This window comes from Myotis nattereri (assembly GCF_964212035.1).
Source record: "Myotis nattereri genome assembly, chromosome: 3".
Taxonomy (NCBI): Eukaryota; Metazoa; Chordata; class Mammalia; order Chiroptera; family Vespertilionidae; genus Myotis; species Myotis nattereri.
Genome location: NC_138077.1, coordinates 211,516,605 through 211,541,874, shown reverse-complemented (window position 1 = coordinate 211,541,874; position 25,270 = coordinate 211,516,605). Strand labels below are relative to the sequence as shown.

At 46.0% G+C, this 25,270-nt stretch overlaps 1 protein-coding gene across 1 annotated transcript in view; it reads left to right on the top strand.

Annotated features, from left to right (window-relative positions):
- Positions 1-22,176, top strand: part of SLC25A33 (solute carrier family 25 member 33) — a 28,530-nt gene extending 6,354 nt beyond the window's left edge. The window contains exons 2-7 of the mRNA XM_081086997.1: positions 4,621-4,800; positions 15,764-15,841; positions 16,504-16,604; positions 18,178-18,244; positions 19,680-19,960; positions 21,694-22,176. Coding sequence (XP_080943123.1) covers positions 4,621-4,800; positions 15,764-15,841; positions 16,504-16,604; positions 18,178-18,244; positions 19,680-19,960; positions 21,694-21,896 — 910 coding nt within the window. The 3' untranslated portion in view covers positions 21,897-22,176. The remainder of the gene's footprint in view (positions 1-4,620; positions 4,801-15,763; positions 15,842-16,503; positions 16,605-18,177; positions 18,245-19,679; positions 19,961-21,693) is intronic.
- Positions 22,177-25,270: the final 3,094 nt, after the last annotated feature.

Sequence of the window (25,270 nt, the reverse complement as noted above, 5' to 3'; positions counted from 1 at the left end):
AAAGGGTACGGTCTTTTTTTTTTTTTAGTTTTATTCATTTCAAACGGGCTGGATCTGGCCTGGCCTGGCCGTAGTTTGCCCACAGCTGCACTAGATGCTAATACCCCTTCCCCCAATGTCAACATCCAAAAATGTCTCCAGGCATGGCCAGATGTCACAGGATGGGGGCACATTGTTCCAGTTGAGAACCACTGGCCTAGAATAGTGGTCTTTAGACTTTGATCACACAGCCCTATGATTAACGTGTTTGTGCATATCCCCATGTATGTTTATTACTCTTTTTTATTTATATATATATATATATATGTGTGTGTGTGTGTGTGTGTATGTATGAAACATGCACTATATATATATATATTAAAAAACATGCACAAAATAGAAATTAAAGGTAGAGATGATAATGGTTAATGTAACGGAACTATTTCTGTAGTTCTATACTTCCTTCCTGTATGTCTGTGGGCCTCTTAAGGATGTCCCTCACTTTGGATATTAGGTCTAAAGTATTGGTATCTCATCAGGATTAGTCTGTTTCCTGATGCCACACTGTGTCACTGTGTGAGTGGATGCTGAATGTGACTTTGCCGGTTGGCCGAGCATCGGCTTCCGGGCCCTGGGCTGGACCCCAAGAAGCCTGCTCTGAGACCCAGAGAGGGGGCAGGTCCGCCGCCTGCACCAGCTGGTCCACCGGCTTGTGTGTGCAGAGCAGGAAGGTGATAGCTGTGGGATGTGGTGTTGAGAGGCTTTTCCTGTCACCGCCTCTCCCTGTCCCCACCCCTGCCCTAGGGGTCTGGGCTCCAGGCCTTGAGGGGCTGGTGAGGCTGAGAGGTCGCCTGCCCGTGGCAGAGGCTTCCTGCAGGTGGGAGGCTGCTGCTGCATTAGCCTAGGCCACCAGGATGAGGAGGACTCCGGTGACTTCCTCCCCAGTGCCAGTCTTGTCGCCTTGTGGCCGGCATGGGAGGGCACTAGGGCCCCAGTGGCTTGGTGGCCAGGAGCATGAGGACCAGAGGAAGGAGAGGACCTAGTGCTGTTTGAAGGGTTGCCAGGCCAAGTAAGGCTGAAAGGTGATTGGGGGAGGGACTACTGGTGGAACCCATATGGGCGTTCCCAGTGTCGGGGCTAAAAGTTGCCAGGAAGTCATGGAACCTGCCTGTGATTCATAGGCAGGAAGGGGCATTCAGTAGAGCACCGCTGAGAAGCAGCGATGGGAGGCTGCTGCCTCTGCCTTTTGTGAGCTGGGCCTCCGAAAGAGGACTCCTGCCGGCGGTGGGTGGGCCTTCATCCAAGCTAGCTACACTGAAGGGCTTCTTTGTATCAAACAACTGAGAATGACAGGAACTCTTCCACAAAGAGTGTAATTTGTTGTACTCTTAAGTGCTCTGTAGCCAACATGATGAAATATTTTTAGAAAATTTTGGAAAGCCAGTCTGGAGAAGTCAGCATTTTGGTTCAAATGATTGTCTTGTATGTGTTGGCTCATGAAGAAAGAAAAAGAAGTTGAGCTGAAAGATACAGAATTTTGCTATGAAAGGATTAAGTTTCAGGAAGACTTCTTTGGACATTTCAATTGAATATCAGGTTCTTCTAAGAGGATTATTATACCACAGCTTAACGATTTAGAATATCCTTTGGACATTTTTTCATCTGAGTTTTTTCCTGGTGGGTAAGAAGGGACTTACTTCTGATAGTAACATTGTTTAGAGCGCCTTACTTGGTCCCCTTGTTAGTGGTCTAGAAGGCCGGGCGGGCGGGGCCTGTCACCACCACCACTCTGCCATGGGCACAGTGTGCAACCCATGCCAGTGACTGGTAGTGAGTGTGGCTTGCCATCCCCAAAGAGTCCACCGCCTGGTTGATAGTAGGACATTCGCCTAGTTGGGCAAGCACACCATCCCGAAGGTCATCCTTTGATCAGTGGCATAGGTTTGGATGACAGTTGGCCAGATAAGGAGGGCAGCTGACCTGCGGGCAAAGCAGAGGTGGTTGACCTGTGCCTCATTCAAACTTGTTGGCTTTCTGATGAAAGAGTTTCTCAGAAGCTGTTTTATGTTGGTTTTTTTTTGTTTGTTTTTGGTGACATGGAATCATGTTATTGAGCATAAATAGGTTTCAGCTGTTTATCTGATTTTGTAGCATGTAAATGTCCTTTTAAGCACGTGTTTATGGTAATAGATAAGAGTAATTATTTTGTGTAAATAGACATGGTTAGGATGGTATTTTTTTAAACACTCCCCATTATATCCTATTTTCTTTAGAGCCAGTTATTACAGAACAGCATTCAGTTGGGCTCACAATTTTTCTTGATACAAAAGGACACATTATCTGGCTGCGACATCTGTCACCCCATTGATCGCCAGGGTTGATTCGGCTGATCTGGCTGGCTAGGCGGGTGTCCCCCTCCTCCCTCACCGATCCATGTGCGTCCCTCCCAAAGCTGCGCGCTCGGTCGAAGAGGACGACCTTCCCCCCCGAGGAGAGGACCGGTCTTCGGTCAAGGGTATACGAGTAGCTGCGCTCCCCTGCTAGAACCTCCAAACAAGCTCTCAAGGTTCAAAAGGACACATTAGAGTTTTGAAGTCCTACTTGTCTGATCAACAGTTTTCCATTTTGAGGAAGAGTGAAACAGCGTACGTGAGCTGGCAGCGCTGTCTGCACTACCCTCTTCCCACAGTGCTCCCAGAGAGAAACCTGAGCGCCGGGGGACGAACCAGGCTGTGGACACAGGGCCTGGATTTGGGTTTCAGACTAGATACTGAGCTGCTTTGTGACCTCACTGAGACCTAGGTTCCCCTCTATATATTTGCCCCCAGTCCCTGAGGGGTAAATGCTGGCCGGTTCATACGTGGAGCCCTTCCTGCCGGCCTCCCGCCCGTTCTGACCGACCCCCTGCCTTGCTTTGTGGTTGATGGGCTTTGGCTCACAGTTCAGAAGACACTGTGTATATAAACGGTTTGTTTTATCGTGACGGTGTATTGTCGTCATGACTTTAAAGCAGGTTTGCCTAAATAGCCCAGAATGGCTGCCCCACCCCCAATCTTTTACTCTCTTTTTTTCTGAAATTTCAATTCCTTGGGGTGATTTGAGGCTAAAGAGTTCCTACCTTGAAGGATTGTTGGAGGATTGCATGCTTACCATGAGGTAGTCATTCACTCCATAGTAGAAATGCCAGCATTTAAACCGCTAGCTTCCAGCTCGCTCTGTGGGACTGCAGGCTCTTGATTTTAAAATACTACACGGGGCTTTACCCCATTGCTTACTCAGGCACCGTGCTAGGTGCTGGGTTCGCAGCCAGATTTCCTAACTTAATATTCTGTGAGCCGGGCAGACCTTCTGTTCCTGTCACCACTTGTCCCCTCAGAGATACTGGTGCTGCATGGTTTCTAGTGTGCCAGGCACTACTGTCCCCTAGCGAGGTGCTCCTGGGACAGTCACCTGTGATAGCAGGCAGGAGGAAGTCCTGTGTTCAAACATGTAGATCCCATAAAAGACACCCTCCTTGAAACTTCAGTTTAATAATTCCTTTGCTTAGGAAATATTGTGTGTGAACTTGGGAGTCCTGCTGCCAGGGAAACAAAGATGAATAGACACAGGCCCTGAGCTTCCATGCTTTCCGAGGGGTAGAACCTGCGTGGTTGGTGGTGCGGGGGCAGCTTTCGATGGTACGTGACATTGTTAATTCTCACCAGCCCTTAAGAGCACAGTTTCATGGGTATTGTTTAAGAAAAGATGGAAGGAGATATTTAGGATAAGTGAGTTGTCTTGAAGAAAAATACTTAAAATTTTAATACAGGTAATATTTTGGTATGAAATATTGTGAAGGAGTTCCCTGACTCAGACTGACTAAGGAAAACAGGATGCATTGATTGGTCGTTAAAAGTAAGCTTTAGCCTAACTTTCAATGGAGTCCAAATTAGACTTTATTAAAAGTCCATTGTAGTAGACAATGATTTTCAAATAGGAGCAGTGCCTGAAGAACTATTTTGTTTGGCTGAAAAGATGCATTTTCTAGAATATTCATTGCAACAGGGTAGTGAAATTGGAAATGACATTAATGTCTAACAGTAGGAAGTTGGTTAATATATTATACATCAATATAGAAGAATAGTGTTCGGCCATTACAGATGATGTAAGTGTACGTGTATATTGACATTCACAACAGCTAGACAACTGGGGCTTGAAGAGCCGGTACGGAAAAGCCCTACAGGATGTGCTGACATAGTGACAATGGTTATCTCATTCGCTGCTGTGATTTCAACTATGATTTGTTTTCACCTCCCGTATGTTCTAATTATGAAATGAACATAAGTCTCTTTTTTAAAAAAATATTTTTATTGATTTCGGAGAGAGGAAGGGAGAGGGAGAGAGAGATAGAAACATCAATGATGAGAGAGAATCATTGGTTGGCTGCCTCCTGCATGCCCTACACTGGGGATCGAGCCCGCAACCTGGGCATGTGCCCTGACCGGGAATCAAATTGTGACCTCCTGGTTCATAGGCCAACACTCAATCTGGACTCAACCGGCCGGGCTCTTTTTTTAAATAAAGAAAATATAAATTTCACATTTTGCTTGTGTAGAGAATGGCATGGCTTTTCTGATCCTGATGCGATTTCTTTTCTTACAGGTGCGGGGGCACGGTTGGTGCTATTTTCACTTGTCCACTCGAAGTCATTAAGACAAGACTGCAGTCTTCGAAATTAGCTCTGCGGACAGTCTATTACCCTCAGGTCCACCTGGGGGCCATTGATGGAGCTGGAGTGGTGAGACCAACATCAGTGACGCCTGGACTTCTACAGGTTCTGAAGTAAGTTCAGTCCCCAGCCTGGACTCCTGCCACACCCCCGCCCCCAGTGTCAATACCAAATGTTTATTAAGCCTATCAGATGGATCTCCTGTTTGCACAGCCTAATTCTAAACCTAAGAATTAGGTTTCTGTACCAATACCTTTGAACTCTGACCTTGCTCCCTTGGCAGCTGGGCACCCAGTGTGCATGCGGTCACCATCCAGGGACAGTTTAGCAAACCTACAAAGCAAACTAAAATATCATGTTCAAATTGTTGCATCAAAGTGTTCTTGCTCAAAATCTGAGGGCTAGCAGGAAGCTATGGCGTGATAGAATGAAATTAAAACTTTTAAATTTCACAGGAGAAAGGTTTTGAATATTTGAAGGGGAAGTAACCTGGAAACAAAATGTTTTAATTTTTTACTTTTTATTTGGAAATACTTGCATACTTATAGAAAAGTTTCAATAGATACTTAGTAAAATGGTTTTTAAAATGTTTGTTTCGCCCTAGTTGGTTTGGCTCAGTGGATAGAGCATCGGCCTGCGGACTGAAGGGTCCCAGGTTCAATTCCGGTCAAGGGCACATGCCCAAGTTGCGGTGCGGGCTCCATCCCCACCCAGTAGGGTATGTACAGGAGGCAGCCAATCAATGATCCTCTCTCATCATTGATGTTTCTTTCTCTCTCCCTCTCCCTTCCTCTCTGAAATCAATTTATATATATGTACATATATATGTATATATATGTTTTTATTGACTTTTTACAGAGAGGAAGGGAGAGGGATAGAGAGTTAGAAACATCGGTCAGCTGCCTTCTGCACGCCCCCTACTGGGGATCAAGCCTGCAACCAAGGTACATGCCCTCAACCAAAATCAAACCGGAGACCTTTCAGTCCAGAGCCTGACGCTCTATCCACTGAGCCAAACCGGTCAGGGCTAAAAATATATTTTTAAAAGAAATTTTGTTTCATACTTTGGCTACCTGCCTAATTTATTCTTTTTACTACATTAAAAATATCTCATTTGCTAATGAAGTAGCTAAAGGTTCATAAGTTGAATTTGACTTACTGGTATCTATGCTTAGAACCAGAAATCAAGACCTCTTGATGGTCTCTGAATTTACCGTGGGCTGTGCTTCAGGGAGATGTTCAGCCCGGCCAGTGTTGCTCGCTTCGTTGGGCGTTGTCCTGTGCACCGAAAGGTTGCTGGTTCCATTCCCAATCGGGGCACATGCCTAGGGGACGGGCTTGATCCCCAGGAAGGGGGCCATGCAGGAGGCTGCTAATTGATGTTCCACTCTCACACTGATGTTTCTCTTTCTCCCTTCCTCTCTCTGTAAAAATCAATAAAAATATTTTTTTAAAAAGAGAGATGTCCAGTAAATGATAGTTGAATTTCACTATACCTGATATCTGAGACTTACCTCTGGAAGAGGGTGAGCCCAAGAAAGACATTGCCGTTTATCGGTGGAGGCGTCAGCTGGGAAGTGTTCGAGAAAGATGCAGTAAAGTGGAAGCGCTCTGTCCGAATAACCGCATGCGGAGCACTTTGGACAGAGTGCAGTCCCAGTTCAGATAAGGAGAGTGCGTTGGAAAGCACTGGGTTTATTTTTAGGCACCTTTTGTTTGTAAAGCCTGCTTGCAGGGCACGCAGGCCTCCATGCCAAACGTGGATGAGCTGCATCCAAAGCTTATCGAGCAAAACTGAACGCAAGACCAGCTGCTGAGGGCAGGGTCCCAAGTGAAGAATCAGAAGCCCAGCGAGAGGAAGAGGCGGGCACCCAACACCCAGAACAAATTAAACCCTGGGGAGGGCGGAGGCACAGAGCAGCAGGTTAGGGACGGGGTCACTGATGGGAGGCCCACTCGGACCTCAGGAAGGAGAGGGACAGCCCCACATCCTCCAGAAGACACGGCTGTGTAAGCATCCCCATCCTGTCTGTCTTTGTACACGCGTGGGCAGGGGGAGTCTCAGATGGCACCTTCTGGAGAACGTAAGCGCTTTGGACAAAAGGAAAGACGGGTAATTTGCCAGCTTTACTAACATCCTCCATGAACTTCCTCTTGCATGCTTGCAAATAACTCATGACTAGTGGGTTTATATGCTTACTGTAACTGGGACACGGTTACCCAAAAGTTGTGGGTGTCACTGGGCCAGGCCTGTAGGTAAATCAGGTAAGGGGCTTTCTGTAGCTCAGGTTTTTGCATGTTCTACATATATCTCTGCTGTCTCTCTAGCTCCAACAAATCTCTCTCTCTCTCTCTCTCTCTCTCTCTCTCTCTCTCTCTATATATATATATATATATATATGTATTTTCTCTCCCTAGTTAGGATCATTGTTTATTAAAATGTAAATCAAATTTAAAAAGCTTCCTGTCTTGCCTGACCGGTTTGGCTCGGTGGATGGAGCGTCAGCCTGCGGACTAGGGGGTCCCGGGTTCGATTCCGGCCAGGGGCATGTGTCTTGGTTGCGGGCGCATCCCCAGTGGGGGGTGTGCAGGAGGCGGCTGATCAATGTTTCTAACTCTCTATTTCTCTCCCTTCCTCTCTATAAAAAAATCAATAAAACAGATTAAAAAAAAAAAAGCTTCCTGTCCTTTGAAGCCCAAGAACAGTGCACAGCACACTGCACGGCCACCCGTTTCACCGCAGTCATTGGTTAAAGTAGCCACAGCTACACAATAACGAGACACCACTTAACACTTGAGTACTTTTAAAACCATTTATTCTATATCCACATGAAAATATAAATAATAGGATTTTAAGTAAAATTCTTGTTACGATATTTTGTTGAAAGGGTTTGTAAAGTGGCATTTTTTTATTCAAAAGCATTTTATTAAAGCTTTATTTCATCGGCTTGATCTATGTACATTATTAAGATTCTCAGCTGATATTTAATAGGTTTCTATTGGAAATTGCCACTTTTATATAGTATTACTTTATTGATTTTTCACACCAACCCTATGAGATTAGCGCTCAGGTGGGATATCACCCCATTTTATAGATGAGGAAACACAAATTGGAGTTATACAACTTACTCAAAGACCTTTTTCTTTTTTAAAATATATTTTTATTGATTTCAAAGAGGAAAGGAGAGGGAGAAAGGGATAGAAACATCAGTGATGAGTGAGTCATTGATCGGTTGCCTCCTGCATGCCCTACATGGAGCCCACAACCAGGGCATGTGCCTTGACCAGGAATCGAACCCTAACCTCCTGGTTTATAAGTCGATGGACGCTCAACCACTGAGCCATGCCGACTGGGCTCAAGGCCATTTTTAATGTCTATTCACCTATTTCAAAGGAAGACTTGAAAGCAGTAAATAATCCCGAGTGCCCTAGTGGGGCTCGGCTTCTACTGGAGCCCAAGGTCACTCAGAGACGCTGGGACCACCCTCCTCCCCCCACCGCAGACTAGCAGCCTCTGGTTGGAGGCCCAGGGCTCAGACCCGGCCTCTGCTCAGCTGCAGTCCTGCTGCCTGTTTGACAGCTCCTCCTGGCTGTGCGATGGCACCCAAAGCAGAACTTGTGCAGAACTGAGCTCCCAACCCGCTGCTCCCAGAGTCTCGAAGCAACTCCGGCTTCCCACTCCACGGACCTAACGCCTCAGTCATCCTTGGATCTTATTTCTCACACCCACAGCCAGTTCTGTCCCCTCTGCCTTCAGAATATGCACAGCATCTGACCCTTGCCCCTGCTTGTCAGCATCCACACCTGATGGAAGCCACCAGGTCTCATCTGTGTGACTGCATGAGCTCCTCACTGGTCTGGCCTGAGGCCTGCTCCCCTCCCATCCTCTGTCAACTCAACCCAGATCCTCGCTCAGATCCCTCCAGGCACTGCCTGTCCTCTGTCCCTGCGGCCTCCACACAGCTGCGCCGCTCCCATTGCTTCGCTGATGTTTCTCCTCCTCCACCCCTTCAGCTGTTCCTTTTAAAGGCCAGGAACATTGGCACATTCCGCCTCAGGGCCTTGGTACCTGACCTTATCTGCATGGCTGGCTCCCAGTTGTCACCTTAGCGGGAAGGCCTTGCAGTGACTGTGCTATTTAAAACTGAGTCTCCCTCCTGCTCCGTCCCTCCTTCCTGCCTTGTTTTTATCCCCAGCACTTACCTCCATCCAACACAGAGTGTAGCTTACTTGTTAGTATTGTTTATTTTCTCTCCCCGTCTCCACCAGAATGGAAGTTCCTCTGCGTCAGGGACTTTGATTTGTTTTGATCACGGAGGTGTTCCCAACCCCCTAGAAAGCTGCCTGGCACACAGTAAGCATTTAGTACAAATAGCATGAATGGATGCATTTGGGCACATCAGCAAAATATCACATATAAAGGGCTCAATATGTAAATAAATATTGGCTGCTATTGTAATACTTACTTCCTGTACTTTTTAAATACAAGGTTTATAACTGAGTTTCTTGGTAGCCAAGGCAAAAAGGGGACTATCATATTACACAGTTCTCTCCTAAAGAAAGCACCCTCGCTCCAGGGGAAACGCGCGTCTTCCTGCCACAAAGCCCCAGCAGTGGTCTGTCACCCGCACTGCCTGGCAGCCTGCCAGCAGGAGCAGCACTGTCTCTGCGCCGGCAGCAGGGCCCTGCTTGGCACTCTGCCACCGCCTGGTTGCAGCCATCTCTCTCTCCTGGCAGGGGCAGGGATGCTGGTTAAGTTGCTGCTCCTTAGTCTTACTCTTTCAGGAAGCACTACTTTAAAAGGCTTAACAGAACTTGTTTACAGGAAGTTTATTTTTCAAAATGCAAGTCAGCGTTTGCATCACAGGGAAACCCGCTAGAGAATCCATTTTCTCCCTTGCAGCACCATTAACCTTTATATTTTGAAGATGGTTACTTAAAAAGGCTCTCACTGTTAAATTCACCAAAGGGGAATAATATATCAGTTTATTTCATGTGTCTGCTTTAAAGTCTTATAACTTAATCTGTGTGTGTTTTTTTTTAATATATTTTTATTGATTTCAGAGATGAAGGGAAAGGGAGAGAGATAGAAACATCAATGATGAGAGAATCACTAATCAGCTGCCTCCTGCACGCCCCACACTGGGGTGGAGCCCACAACCCGGGCATGTGCCCTGACCGGAATTGAACCTTGACCTCCTGGTTCATAGGTCAATGCTCAACCCCTGAGCCATGCCAGCCAGGCTTTTTTTAAAAAAATCAGAGCTCCTCCTGTTTTTTCCATCACTCAGGTAATTTTTTACTCAGGTGCCTTTTTGGTCTGAAATGTGATATATTAGTGATCCAGTCTATGTTATAAAAAGAAAACTGAGTGTCAGGTGAGGTCTTCTCTTGGATCGTGGTCCACAACCAGTGAAGATGAAATGCTCCAAATACGGCCCCGCTTCTCTGCATTTCTGCCTAAGCGACAGTTCTATGACTGCGGGAAATCGGCCTGGGTCCTGCTGCTGTATTTTGAGGTGAAGTGTGCCATTTATAGTAGGCACTCGATTGTTCCAGAAGAGTTTTGTACACAGCCAGCAGGTTAGAAGTTTGAATTATGTAATAGGCTTGACTTCTTGCCCACTGTTAATGTGTCACTATGGCGACAGCCTGCCCGGTTCGGAAGAGGCCCTGGTCACTTGAGGACTGGTGTTCCCTGCTGCATTATAGATGCGAGGCTCAGGCTTCCTGGAGCCAGAGAGTCCCGGAACCGTGTTTAAATGACCCGTGGGCTGGCTGCACAGTGTTCATTAATGGGAACCACAGAGAGAATCTAAAGTTGAAACATTTTGGGTGTTCTGACCATTTGACAGTCTTACAGGCTAGAAGGTGTAGGTCACTTGCAGGTGTTATTTAAGAAAAGATTTTGCTCAGAGAGCAGAGCTTTTTAAATCAGGCCTGTGGTAAGAAAGATAGAAGTTAAGTATTTAAAATTGAAAAAACTAATTCTCATGCCTCTGCTAAGGGCCCAGTGACTTGTTTTTGGCTAGTGTGAAAACTCACTGCAACTCCGTGACCTTCACTTGGGGGTTTGATTTGCAGAACCTAACAATTGCCTTTACCCAGCCCTTGTTCCCGTAACATTGTGCTATAATCATGAGTTCAATATTTTTGTAACCTATGGCTTGCCTATAACTTATTTTTATTACAGAAGTTTTTTCTGAAATAATTTCAAACTTGTAGAAAAGTTATAGGAATGGTACCAGTAACTTGCTATATATACTCTTGATCTTGAGTCACAGATTTTTAACATATTGCCACATTTGTGTTGGCATTTTGTCCTGTATACATCCATATTTTTCCTGAACCATTTGAAAATAGGTTCACATTGTGCCCCTTTTCTCTTAATTCTTCCGCATTTATTTCCTAAGAATAAAGGTATTATCTTAAAACCACAGCGGTTTTCAAATTCAAGAAATTTAATACTGACATACTATTTTTTGTTGTTGTTATTGTTAATCCTCACGTGAGGATATTTTTTCCGTTGCTTTTTTTTTTTTTTTTTTAAATATATTTTATTGATTTTTTACAGAGAGGAAGGGAGAGAGATAGAGAGTTAGAAACATCGATGAGAGAGGAACATCAATCAGCTGCCTCCTGCACATCTCCCACTGGGGATGTGCCCGCAACCCAGGTACATGCCCTTGACCGGAATCGAACCTGGGACCTTTCAGTCCGCAGGCCCACGCTCTATCCACTGAGCCAAACCGGTTTTGGCTTTTTCGTTGCTTTTTCAGAGAGAGAGAGTGAGTGTGTGTGTGTGTGTGTGTGTGTGTGTGTGTGTGTTGGGAGGGGGGGAGGGGGGTGTCAGGTAGAGAGACAAAGAGAAACATCAATGTGAGAGAGACACATCGACTGGTTGCCTCGCACGCACCCCTACCAGGGTCAGCGAGTGAACCCGCAACCCAGATATATGCCTTTGACTGGGAATTGAACCTGAGACCCTTTGGTGTGCGGGCCAACGCTCTAACCACTGAGCAACACCGGCCAGGGCTTAATATACTGCTTTTTTTTTAACTCATCTGCAGTCTATATTTCACTTTTCTCAGTTATCTTTTGTAAATGATTGATTTACCACAAGAACTAAATTTTGTTTAAAACTCTGTTCCTGCTGATCTGTCTTTTTTAGTGAGCCTTTCTTTCTTTTTCTCCCTGCAGGGTTTTTTAAACAGCTTACTAATATGTAATTCACATACAGCTTACCCATGTAAAACAGACAGTTGACTGTTTTTAGCATGCTCACATAGTTTGCGCAACTGTCACAACGATGTGATTTTAAAACATGTCATTCCCCTAAGAAGGCCCTCACCCATTGCAGTCACTCCCCATTCCCCACCCCAGGTCCCAGCGCTAGGCCATCAACCACTAACCTACCTCCTGTCTCTAGGGGTGTCTCCTCTGGACTTTGCATATAAATGAAGTCATGCAGTGTGTTTATGGCCTCGTGTCTGGCTTCTTTCCCTTGTAGTTACTGTCGAATAACATTCCATTATTATGGCTAGGTCTTATTTTAAATACATTGCTTTGACCTTGCCCTTATGCGATGAAAAGAGAAAAGAAATCTGTCCTGTAGTGAGATATGCCTCCCTGGTTGTCTAGTGTGTCCAACAGAGTGCCTTTGTGTGACATGTAGGGTGGCCAGAGGGTTTATTCTGGACCACACAAACAACAGTGTGTCTTGGGATCACTTAAAGCAGGGGTGGGGAACCTTTTCTGCCAAGGGCCATTTGGATAGAACAACATTCGTGGGCCATACAAAATTACCACCTTAAAAATGAGCCTGCTATATTGGGTCAGACATTTAATTATCTCACCCCTAGTGCCTTTGCAGGGCCAGACCAAATGATTTCACCCGTGGGCCAGAAATTCCCCACCCCTAACTTAAAGGGTCTGAGTTTCTACCTGCCAGCAAGGAAAATATTTTATGGTTAGAAAATACAACTATTGTCTCCCTAATATTTTGTAGTGTAGTAGCTTTATTGAGATATTATTCAGAAGCATACAATTTGTCCTCCTAAAGTATACAGTTCAGTGGGTTTTAGTATATTTAGAGTTACATGACCATCACCATATCTTCATTCTAAACAATTTCATCACACCAGGAAGAAACACGTACCCATGAGCAGTCATTCCCCATTCCTCCTCCGCCATCCCCTGGCAACCACCCGTCTATTTTGTCTCTCTATAGATAAGTATTTCATTCTTTTGATGCTGCTGTAAGTGGAATAGCTGTTTATTCCCATGCTTAGATTATTCATTGCTTCTGTATAGACATACAATTGTTTGGGCATTTTTTGTGTGTGTGTACATTGATCTTGTATCCTACAACCTTGCTGAACTAGTTTATTATAGTAATTGTTAGTGGATTCTTTAGTATTTCTATATATAATATGTTTGTGAAAAGAGACAGATTACTTTCCAATCTAGATACCTTTTATTTCTTTTTTTCTTTTCTAATTGCTAGCCTGCTGCTTTTTAAGAAAGCTCTTAAAGGTATAAATATTCTTTCTCATCAAGCAATTGAACTATTTTATAAACATCAAAAAACATGGAGAGGAAAGGCTAGGAATCTAGATCATGAAAATTACACTGCTCTGAGGAAGGAAAGAACAGGAGCGAAAACTATAAATGGAGAAAACTTGAACATTACTAGCATGCCAAGGACTAAAACATCAGCTTAAGCTCTTTTGCACCAAAAATTTCAGGTTCGTTTTGGAAACCTTTTCTCTGTGTGAAAAGTCGAAGTTGGTAGAGTTAGAATTGACAAGATTCATTTTGTTAGTTTTATAGGAATATCTTTTCCATGAAGTGAAAGCTGTCTTTTTATCTTACCTTCAGTGTCATAATGAAGGTAAAACAGTATATAAACTCTTTTGAAAACAATGTGATTATTTCTGAGCTTGGCCAACTTAGAATGCTGTCAAATTGGAAGTACTAATTACCAAGTAAATTCTCAGAAAAGGAGATTGAATTAGAGAGGACTGTAATTTAACAATGTAAATTCTCTTGGATACCATGAAAACCGAGCCATTGAAAAGAGTAAATTTGCCCAGTCGGCGTGGCTCAGTGGTTGAGCACTGACCTGAACCAGGAGGCCATAGTTCGATTCCCCGTCAGTACACATGCCAGGGGTGGGGGCTCGATCCCCAGTAGGAGCCATGCAGGAAGCAACTGGCAAGGATTCTCTCTCCCTCTCCTCTCCTCTCTGAAATCAATAAAAATACATTTTTTTTAAAAAAAAAAAGAAAACTAACGTAAAGAATTATGTTGCAGTGGGGAATATGCTTCTAAAGAATGTTCTAATGCTTTTAGGATTGTGTTAGTCACTGTTGATCAGAAACTATATTTAACAGTTATTTTTTAAAGCATGTTGGCAAGTATATGGAAAAATTGGAGCCCATGTGTGTTGTTGATAGGAATGTAAAATGGTGCAGCTGCTGTGGTTGATAGTATGGCCAATTCTCAAAAAATTAAGCCTAGCCAAAACCGGTTTGGCTCAGTGGATAGAGAGTCGGCCTGCGGACTAAAAGGTCCCAGGTTCGATTCCGGTCAAGGGCATGTACCTGGGTTGCGGGCACATCCCCAGTAGGAGATGTGCAGGAGGCAGCTGATCGATGTTTCTCTCTCATCGATGTTTCTAACTCTCTATCTCTCTCCCTTCCTCTCTGTAAAAATTTCAATAAAATATATTTTTTTAAAAAAATTAAGCCTAGAATTACCATATGATCCAGCAATTCCATCTCTGGATACAGAGACTTGAATAGATATTTGGACATTTATGTCAGCATTTTCCCAGTAGCCAAAAGGTGGCAAGCAACCCAAGTGTCGATTGACAGATAAATGGATAAACAAAATGTGGCCCATTTATAGATTGGAATGTTACTCAGTTTTTACAAAGAAGGAAATTCTGACACGTACTGCATCATGGGCGAACCTTGAGCCATTATGCTAAGTGAAATGTGCCAGTCGCAAAAGAACAAATACTGTGTGATTCCATGAGGCCCTAGAGCAGTCAGGTTCAGAGAGACAGAAGTAGAATGGTGGGTGCCCAGCGCTGGGGGAGGGGCGGCATGGAGGGTTCGTGTTCCGTGGGTACGGATTTTTAGTTGAGAAGATGAAAAAGTTCTAGAGGCAGATGCTGGCGATGGTTGCACAACAGTGTGCATGCACTTAATGCCCCTGAACTGTACATTTTAAAATGGTTAAAATGGTAAAAATTTATGTTACATATATGTTACCACAATGAAAAACACTAAAAAGAAAAAGCAGGCACAGTATTCTCTCTGGACTTGAGGTACGAGGCTTTTCCATCCAGCCCATGAAATTACTAGCCTTTTCTGTTCTTACATCTGTTTAGGGCTTGCCCACAATAAGTAAACATCGAGGCGATGGGGTTACTATAAATAAGGAGTAAATCCAGAAGAAGTCCCATCCAGAGACCTCTCTGAACGTGTTTCTCAGGGACCTTGTTATAGTGGGGCCCTGTCCCGGGGTCAGCCCCTTCGCCAGTGCTCGTTGTCCCTACAGGGTCTCCTCGTACAAACCTTGAGTGTCTTGCTCCTGCGTGAACAAGGAAAAAGCTTCCTGCAAGCATGTCAGACTGATGCTGCCGAAGCGCAGATTTTCACTGTTACTGCAGCTGTGTTCTTCAGCCTTCCGATTCTGTGTTGTAATGTAATCGTAAAGTAGCCTGGGGTCTTGTAAACAATTTATTAACCTTTTTTAAATTTTTTAATATTTTTCTTGATTTCAGAGAGGAAGGGAAGAGAGAGGAACATCAATGATGAGAGAGAATCATTGATCAGCTGCTTCCTGCACACCCCGACTGGGGTCAAGCCTGCCACCCGGGCATGTGCTCTGACTGGGAATCAAACTGTGACCTCTTGGTTCATAAGTGGACACTCAGCCACCAAACCACGTTGGCCGTGCAACAACCTATTATTCTTTATGCAAGGCGCTAACGGAAGGCTGACACTTGCTTTGCATAGACCTTGCCTAAGGGTTTTAATGCTGGATCTTTTTTGTATTATTCAGGTCGATCTTGGAGAAGGAGGGACCAAAGTCACTTTTTAGAGGCTTGGGTCCAAATTTGGTTGGAGTTGCACCATCAAGGTAAGCATTGAACTTTCAGCTGGCTCCCTTCATACGGATGTAATGTCCTGAGTCCTTTCCCACGGAAGGGCCATACTGCTAGGTGGCCATTCTCTTCTGTGCAGGATTTGCCTAAACACACCTGACAAATGGGAATAGTGAGAACTGTTGGTGTGTCTTTAGTGGATGGTGAGAAAGAGATTCTAGTTATTGTACTGAGTTGAAAACGAGTCTGCTCTCATCCCTGGATCTTCTCTGAGTGAGTGAGTGTGGTCAGCAGCATTGCCCCTCCCCCAATCACATGCTCATTTTGGTGTGAGGCAGGACAAGTGTGGTATATTTTAGAAATACTACAAATTTTAAATGTTACAGTATATGTTGGTGCTCAAAGGTTTGGCACCAACAGAATGAAGAATATAAATGGACTTCGCACGCATATTACCAAAGTCTCATTTTCCTCCGTTATGTTGGACTCTTCCCTCCACCGTATACTCTCTGGGGGGCGAGCAGGACCTTCTGAAGGCGCCTGCAGCAGGTTTGGGTTTAGCACGGATGAGGCCGAGCTTTTGTTACGTGGTAACTTCTTGCCCATATTATTTACCTGACGTCTCAGAGGTTGCGGAGGGACATCCTATTGGCAGTGTGTGCCGATGTCTTACCGTGCTCTCCCTTTGTTCTGACAGGGCTGTGTACTTTGCATGTTACTCCAAAGCCAAAGAGCAGTTCAATGGCATTTTCGTGCCTAACAGCAACATTGTGCACATTTTCTCAGCTGGCTCTGCAGGTACGTTCCCGTCCCCGTCCCCGTCCCCGTCCCCGTCCCTGTCCCCATTCCCGTGGGCGGAGAAAGCATGTGTTGTGCCCAGCAGCCTTTTCTAGGAATTAGAAGTGAGCTCTCTGCCTCTTTCCATCTGAAATCGTTTTTCTAACGCTTTATGTGAGAGCCGATAAATAATGTGTTTAGGATCAGTTTGTAGCCTGTTCCTATCTCTTTGGCCACTAAAGCTTTTTATTCTGCCTCACGTGTACATGTCCCACGCATGCTAGTTGGGTGCAGTGCTTCTTTCCGAGGAATTTTCATGTGCTTTTCATGTCTGTTTCATGCCATTGCTTTCTAAAGTTCAGCTCCTTTTCTCATGACTCCTGGTGCCCAGCACACCCTGTGCACAGCTGGCAGTCTGTGCTAATCCCGGGGCTCTACGATGAGGGTCGGGGCTGGTGGGCTTTTAGTGGGACCGGAACAGGCCGAGAGCGTGCCTCATGAGGGAGTCATCCTGCTCACTATAGGAAACTCATGGCAGGGTTTCCCCCCAGGAAATGCTTGGCCACAAAAGCATGGACTTGTCGATTGCGGAGAGAGGGCCATGCCTTACGGATTTATGTTTATGTCTGTTTAACTAGAAAGGTATTCTAGAGAACTTCAATTGGCATTTTATAAGGAGTTTCCGCCTCTGCCAGCCTGTAAGTGTGTGCACCTCTCTACTCAGATAAAGCACCAGCAGCCCCTCTGAGGAGTTACAGAGGCTGCTCTGGACGCCTTGGAACCAGTGTTAAACAAGAAAGGCGTGTGCCGAGTGCGCAGCTCCGAGGAGCCTGCACTTTGAGGCCGATAGGGGTTGGCTGTAACCTAAACGCTGGTTATCAGGCTTAACTTGGGCAGCGTTCGCTTAGAAGAACCCTTGGGACCTAGAGCAAACCTGCGGCCGTGTTTCAGCCTCGCCCAGGTTCCTCTGTCTGATGCTGTGCCTGGGCCTGGGGAGGGCGAGGTCACAGGGGGGTCACTGGCTGTGCCTGACTCTGCTTCGCTCTGTCGCTCCGAAGTGACTAGCCGTGTTGAGATGGGAGACTCACCAACAAATGGTTCTTGTAAGACACAGATCGATGGTAAAACTTCACTTTCCTGAAACATTAGTGGCTATTAAAATGTCTGCCTTTGGATTCAGTTACATGGAGATTTAGTTCCTTTTATTTTAAGTTTGATAAAAGGCAACCTTTTGGATTAAGACAGCAGCTTCCCTTAAAAACAAATTATTTCTGGATCTGATGCTTATAAATTGAGTTATAGCGTGGTTCATGTTTACTGTGGGCATCACATTGACAGAAATACCAACAGCACCACCTACAGGCTGGAAACCCTAGTCAGGGCTCCAGAAGTTGGAGAGACTTTTAGGTCCAGCATGCCAGTAGGAGCTACACTTTAGGGACCGGAGCTTCCTGTGCGATACAGAAATGTCCTGCTTCCTACTGGCCATTTTTATATGAAACCATGGAAAGCCTGATTTCAGATGGAATAGACAGCTTTAATCAGCATTGGCTGTGTTCAGTGATGACATTTTCTGGTGTGTTTTTTCTTCCAGCTTTTGTCACAAATTCCCTAATGAATCCTATATGGATGGTTAAAACCCGGATGCAGCTAGAACGGAAGTAAGTTATTGATTGTTGCTTCCTTAACATAAGAATTCTTGGGGCTATTTCTCCCCCAGCTCCCTGTGGAGTGCAGTACAGTCTTGTTCTTTCTGAATGAGCATACAGCAGCTCCTTTTGCTTGGCGAGTCGTGCTGTCAAGCATGGTGGGGACAAAGACCAGCAGAGGTGGTCACAGGTTCGCTCAGCTGTGGCCCCTGGTGTGCAGTGCTGACTTCCGCAGACCATCGGGGGTCCCTGTGCTTGGCGGGCCCCACCCCAGCTGCAGCGCTAGGGACTCTCCCCAGATGCTTCTCTTTCAGGCGGGAAGGCGCCTTACAATGAGGGAGAGCAGCGAATGCCTCCAGTCCTGGGAAGGGCCATTTTCTCTCCAAGGCCCTCGGACTCTGGTTTCTGCCTGAAACCCGTTGCAGCCTGCAGATTCCTTTGGTGGTCGGGCGAAGTCTGCAGGCCCTTTAGAATAGTAGAAGCCATGGAAACCAGTTGCTGAAATGCAGTTATTAATGTTTTTTAAAATTACGATATAGTAATATACCTACTTAATATATTAAGTCAAGCCGTGGCCCAATAACTACCGTGATTTCAGAGGAGTAGTGATGCTAAGTGAAGTTCGTGATAGGATTCGATCTAAGGCCCTGTGTAACTGTGTGGGGCACTGGAAACCTCCAGCTCATCCAGTCCAACTTAAGCTCCTAGGAAGGACAGGGGAGGGAGCAGGAACCCCTGCAAGGGCGGGGGGCTGCTGTGGCTGTTCTTCCTCTCCAGTGACCACAGTGGCCTCGATATTGGCCTTTGACTCCACCTTTCCCCGGCCCATCCTGCCTGAAAGAACCTTCTGAGATGCAGCAGTTCTAATAATTTTGAACATATCATTTGCTTAGAATCCTTTGATGAATCTCAATTACCTCAGGGTTGAGAGCGCCCTCACACTCTCCTCTCTGCCGAAAGCTAACGGGTTTTCCTTTAGTGTCGTCTTAAAACACATCTGCACCGTATCTGTAACTGTGCCTCACATCCCAGCTAGTCCGCCTCCCCCTAGCACTGCCCGCCTCCCCCCGGCACTGCCCGCCTCCCGCCTGCACGGCAGTTCCTCTGGCCCGGTGCCCAGTTTCCCTCGCTGCGCCCCTTTAGGTGTTCGGACGGACTGGATCATGTTGGTTAGATTTTCTCTGTGAGGAATGTCTTCCTCCACGAAGCTCTTTCCAAACTCGGGCCAGAGGCTGTGAGCGTGTTCTTGTGACTCTTGTATGGGCGCACATTCTCTGTGGGCCGGCCGGGTGGCCCAGCCCGTGGACCTGGCCTCACCGTGAGCCGGACACAGCTGCCCTCTGTGTGGGGAGGACACGTGTCGCCCACTGATTGCCTTCCATCCGGCGAGTGTCTGTGGAGCCCGCTCACTCATGGTCTGATGGCCTGTCCTTGGTCTCTGTCACAGGGTGCGCGGCTGCAAGCAGATGAACACGCTCCAGTGCGCACGCCACGTGTACCAGACGGAAGGCATTCGTGGCTTCTATCGGGGATTAACTGCCTCGTATGCGGGGATCTCAGAAACTGTCATCTGCTTTGCTATTTATGAAAGTCTGAAGAAGTATCTGAAGGACGCTCCACTCACCCCCTCTGCAAATGGGACTGAGAAGAATTCCGCAAGTTTTTTTGGACTCATGGCAGCTGCTGCTGTGTCTAAGGGGTGTGCCTCTTGTGTCGCCTATCCTCACGGTACGTGCCACTCTTCTCCCAGAGCAGTGACAGCTGTCAGGTTGTGCCATTTGTCAGTGTGCCTGGACCCTGGAGCCGACTGAAGTGCACATGCCTGCAGGTAGTGAGGGACCCGAGCCAAGTGGGCCTGGCCTCCCCCACGCCCCTCGGCGTGTGTGTTTGTGTGTGTGTGTGTGTGTGTGTGTGTGTGGCAGGGACTCAGTGTCACTCAACCCCAGTTCCCAAAACTTGCTGTGCAGAACGTGGGCCTGTGTTGTAGAAGTTCTGATGTTTTCAAGAAGCCAAAAATCTGGATTTTATCCTTGACTTAAAAAAAAAAAAATGACAAAGGAACCAAACTTAAAATCTCTCAGCTTCCACTTTGAATTTTATTTTCCACTTAAAGTTTATTTTTAAGTTTATTTATTTAAAATATATTTTATTGATTTCAGAGAGGAATGGAGAGAGAGGGAGAGAGAGAAACATCAATGATGAGAGAGAATCATTGAGTGGCTGCCTTCGACTGGGGACTGAGCCTGCAATCCAGGCATGTGCCCTTGGCCGGAAGTGAACCGGGGACCTTTCAGTCCGCAGGCCAGTGCTGTATCCACTGAGCCACACCAGCTAGGGCTTTTAAGCTTATTTTTATTTTTATTTTATTTTTTTTTTTTTAATATATTTTATTGATTTTTTACAGAGAGGAAGGGAGAGAGATAGAGAGTCAGAAACATCGATGAGAGAGAAACATCAACCAGCTGCCTCCTGCACATCCCCCACCGGGGATGTGCCCGCAACCCATGTACATGCCCCTGACCGGAATCGAACCTGGGACCCTTCAGTCCGCAGGCTGACGCTCTATCCACCGAGCCAAACCGGTTTCGGCTTAAGCTTATTTTTAAAAAGAATGATAGGCCTACTGTCCTCTGAGCGACTATTAAAATAATAGCTTTGTTTTTTGTGCCATGAAAAACAAGCTTTGCTTTCAGAAGCCTGCTGTGCTGTCAGCTGTGGCAGGTGCACGTGGTGAACTCGGTAACAGGTGGCGGAGTCCCGGTGTGTGCCGGGCACTGGCAGCCTCGGGGCTCGTGAAGAAGAGGCGGACGGTTGCCGGATAGGGAGACAGGGTGGCAGAGGTCTGCTTGGCAGGCGGTGACAGGCAGTGTCATTTTGTGGGCACCCAGGTGAGGCAGGGCCAGGTGGGCCAAGGTTTGGAAAAGGAGGAGGCAGCGTTTAAGCCGGACAGAGCAGAGGAGGACTCTAGGAGGAGAAAGTTGGGGAGTACATGAAAAGAAAGTCCTGTGGAAGATATTTCCATACTTAATACAGATGCCACTTTCGGTGAAATTACAGCATTTACTTAATTGGAGTTGAAAACTATAAACTATCTTAAAATCAAGTCCCACTCACACTAAGCTTTTTTTTTTTTTTTTTTTTAAGAGAGTAGGGGGAAGGGAGGAGAGAGAGAGAAAGAAACATCAGTTTGTTGACCCACCTACTTATGCATTCATTGGTTGCTTCCTATATGTGCCCAGACCGGGATCAAACCCGCAACCTTGGCATACCATGATGACACTCTAACCAACTGAGCTACCCGGCCAGGGCATCTCTTGAGATCTTAACATAATTTATTATTTTAGGTGGCACGTGGGCAGAGGTATACGTTGATAATTATAAAGCTGTGTGCTTTGAATTCTCCTCGTATTACCGGGAAATGCAATTTATCTGTCACATAAAGCGTGTGTTTCTCTCTGCAGAAGTGATCAGGACGCGGCTGCGGGAGGAGGGCACCAAGTACAAGTCTTTTGTCCAGACCGCTCGGCTGGTCTTCCGGGAAGAAGGCTACCTTGCCTTCTATAGAGGACTCTTTGCCCAGCTCATCCGGCAGATCCCAAACACGGCCATTGTGCTGTCCACGTATGAGCTAATCGTGTACCTGTTGGAAGACCGTCCTCAGTAACAGGCCCGAAAACTGTGCTCCGGAAGAATAAAACTGAAAAACTCGATCCAGAATTTTTTTTTCCCGTTGATGTTTAGAATGTTCGAGGCCGATACAGGAAAGGCCATAAAATATGTGGCTCAGTCACCTGTTGGACATTTCCTTTTGGATTCATGTTTTCTGGAAGGTTTAAATTCATTAACGTTAATAGTTAATTTTAACTTTCGTTGTTGTTTTTTTTTTAATTTAAGAGGATTCAGGATTAAGCAGCAAGTAAATTAAATCATGCTATTTAATTTAAGTATAACACTGGTTTTTGTGCTCTTTCACTTCACGGTACTGTAAACATAGGATGGGAACGCGGGAAACACAGACCACCGCTAAAGTCAGAGTGCACGTGTTTTCTAACCTGAATGTCCAATCTCGCGGCAGGTAGGGGGTGACACGTGTCGGTGACACGGGCTGACCAGAGCAGATGGCCCAGCTGTTTTCTCTTTGTACATTTCCAAGTCTCATACAGATTGATACTCCCAAGTTTTTGGGCTGCTGCGTTTTAAAAAACAACTTTCTGACATGAAATATTTTAAACTATATACATTTTCCTGAAGCCATCCCCTATCCCCAGTTTGCACCAAACGTGAAAGTTTCAAAGAACGGTTTACCGGTGGCCTCGCTCCTGGATGTGTTTCCAGAAGTCCAGCCCAGTCAAGCCCAGGTACTTGCAGGTGTGTCAGAGCGCGGCCGGCCACGGGCGGGAATGTGGGCAGCGATGCCGTCCGTGATGGGTGAGCCCTGTTCTCGGTCCCCGCTCCTGCGACCAAGGTTGATTGCCGGCTCCTTAAAGAGCTAGCTCACTTTTATTGTGCCTGGAAGTGGTGGTGGTGGTGGTGGTGGTGGTGGTGCTTAAATACCCTAGTTCAAAAAAATATTTTTTAAATCTAGACATGAGAAATTACCAGAATTATAAGCCCATCCTCCCATCTTATAAGGAAGTTTAATAAGGGACATTTTCTCCCGTTAGCTCTCTCACCGGGCTTTGCTGAGCATTGGGTTCGTTTTCAGTCTGAATGTCTAGAAAGATAGGACTCTAATAACCGATGCACGGAGCTTCCGATTCAGGGGCAGACGCTCTGATAGGGATGAGAGGCGGATGGTTTCTAATTGTATTGAGTTGAGTTTATTTTGTTTCCCTTGAGTCATGAAGGAAGTTTGTCGGTGGTGTTGAGCTCCCTAGTATAATTCAACTGTCAACAACTACGCATGTTTCATGCTTCCAAAACACATGGCAGTAAAGAGATTTCTATTCCAGAACCTCATTTTAACGACTGTTTAATAGTGGCATTTATCAACGCCTTTGAATATTCATATTAAAACCTGAATTTTTCCTCAAGATTTTATCTAATATGAACATTAAAAATTAGATTGCTTAGCCACAGCTGGTTTGGCTCGGTGGATGGAGCGTCAGCCTGTGGACTGCAGGGTTCCGGGTTCGATTCTGGTCGAGGGCATGTGCCTTGGTTGCGGGCACATCCCCGGTGGGGAGTGTGCAGGGAGCAGCTGATTGATGTTTCTCTCCCATTGATGTTTCTAGCTCTCTGTCCCTCTCCCTCTCTGAAAAATCAATAAAATATACATTTAAAAAAATTAGATTGCTTAGTATTCACTAAATTAGGTAAGAGAATTATTTCAAAATAATTTTCACTGACATTCTTGAATTAATAAATTTGATGTTGACCTAGTACAAGTTAGTTCTCTGCTTGCTTCTTCCCCGAGCGCTGAAATGCAAGAAACTCAGCCCCAAAGGTAGGATGAGAATAGGCAGAAAAAAGGGATGCTTCCTCTGTAAAGGGGCTTTTTGGATTTTTATTTCATTTACTTTTTTAAAATATATTTTTATTGATTTCAGAAGAGAGGGAGAGAGAGAAACATCAATGGTGAGAGAGAATCATTGATCACCTGCCTCCTGCACGCCCCACTCTGGGGATGGAGCCCGCAAAGCAGGCATGTGCCATGACCGGAAATCAAATCATGACCTCCAGGTTCATAGATGGACACTCAACCACTGAGCCATGGTGGCTGGGCAATTTATCTTTCTATCCTCACCCAAGGAGTGAGAAATGTTCTCTCCATTGATCTTTCAGAGAGATTGGAAGGGAGAGGAGGGGATAGAGAGAGGAAAACATCCATGTGAGAGAGACATCGATTAGTTGGCTCCCACACAAACCCCAAAGGGAAGGATTAACCTGCAACCCAGGTACTTGCCCCTGACTGCCCCTGATGGGGGAATCAAACCCTTGACCCTATGGTATGCAGGCCAACACACCAACCACTGAGCCAGGCTGGTCAAAGCTGGATTTTTTAAAGTAATTTTTATTGATTTCAGAGAAGAAGAGAGAGAAAGATAGAAAAATCAGTGATGAGAGAATCATTGACCAGCTGCCTCCTGCACGCCCCCCATTGGGGATTGAGCCTGCAACCCAGGCATGTGCTCTGACCAGGAATCTAACTGTGACCTCCTGGTTCATAGGTCAACACTCAACCACAGCCACATCAGCTGGGCCAGGGCTGGATTTTTAAACGGAAAATGTCGCTGAACTGTTAATGGAGAAATCCCTTGATTTATTTCTCCTCTACAAGCTTAGTCATTGGAATTTTATTTTTAAGCAATCTATAATAATAAAAGCATAATATGCAAATCGACCGAACGGCTGAACAGCAGAATGACTCTAATCAGCCCCAGGTTTCCTGTGGGCTCCCTCCCCTCCCTACAGGCAGCTCTTTAATGCACAGAACTAGGGTGTGGGACAGATGAACTGGCCGCAGGAAACCCTTAACCCACCACTGTCCACAACTAAACTGTAATGACCCCCCAAACACTGGAAAAGTTGGGGGACAGTGAAACGTAATTAAGTACTAATATTTCCTACTTGTTTCTTTTTAGATATGAGTGATTTAATGAAAATCCATAATGCTAAAAAATATGCATCTTCCCCACTAATTCCACCTGGAGGCAACTGCAGTTCGTTTACCCATCTTCTACTTCCTACGATCTTTCTATAAACATAATCATGTTTCTAGAAATTATTTGGACCGTTGGAGTGGCTTCAGTGGAAGCGGCTTCAAGAACTGCAACTTGCAGCAAACAGCATTGCGCGCCGCGGCCGGCTTGGCCCAGGCGTTGGGAGGCCGGACCAGCGGGAGCAAAGCCTTCCCAGTGGTCAGCAGCCCGACGTGCGGGAGGGGCCTGGCGAGCGCGGGAGCGGAGTGCGCCGGGCAAGGCTCCGCGCCGCCTCCCATCTACGGCCGCCAGGGGGCACTGTCGGGCCGCCGCCGCTTCCCCCGGCGCCCCGCCCATCGGGCTCGTCCCACTCCCCGATTGGCTGCGCGGCGGGAGC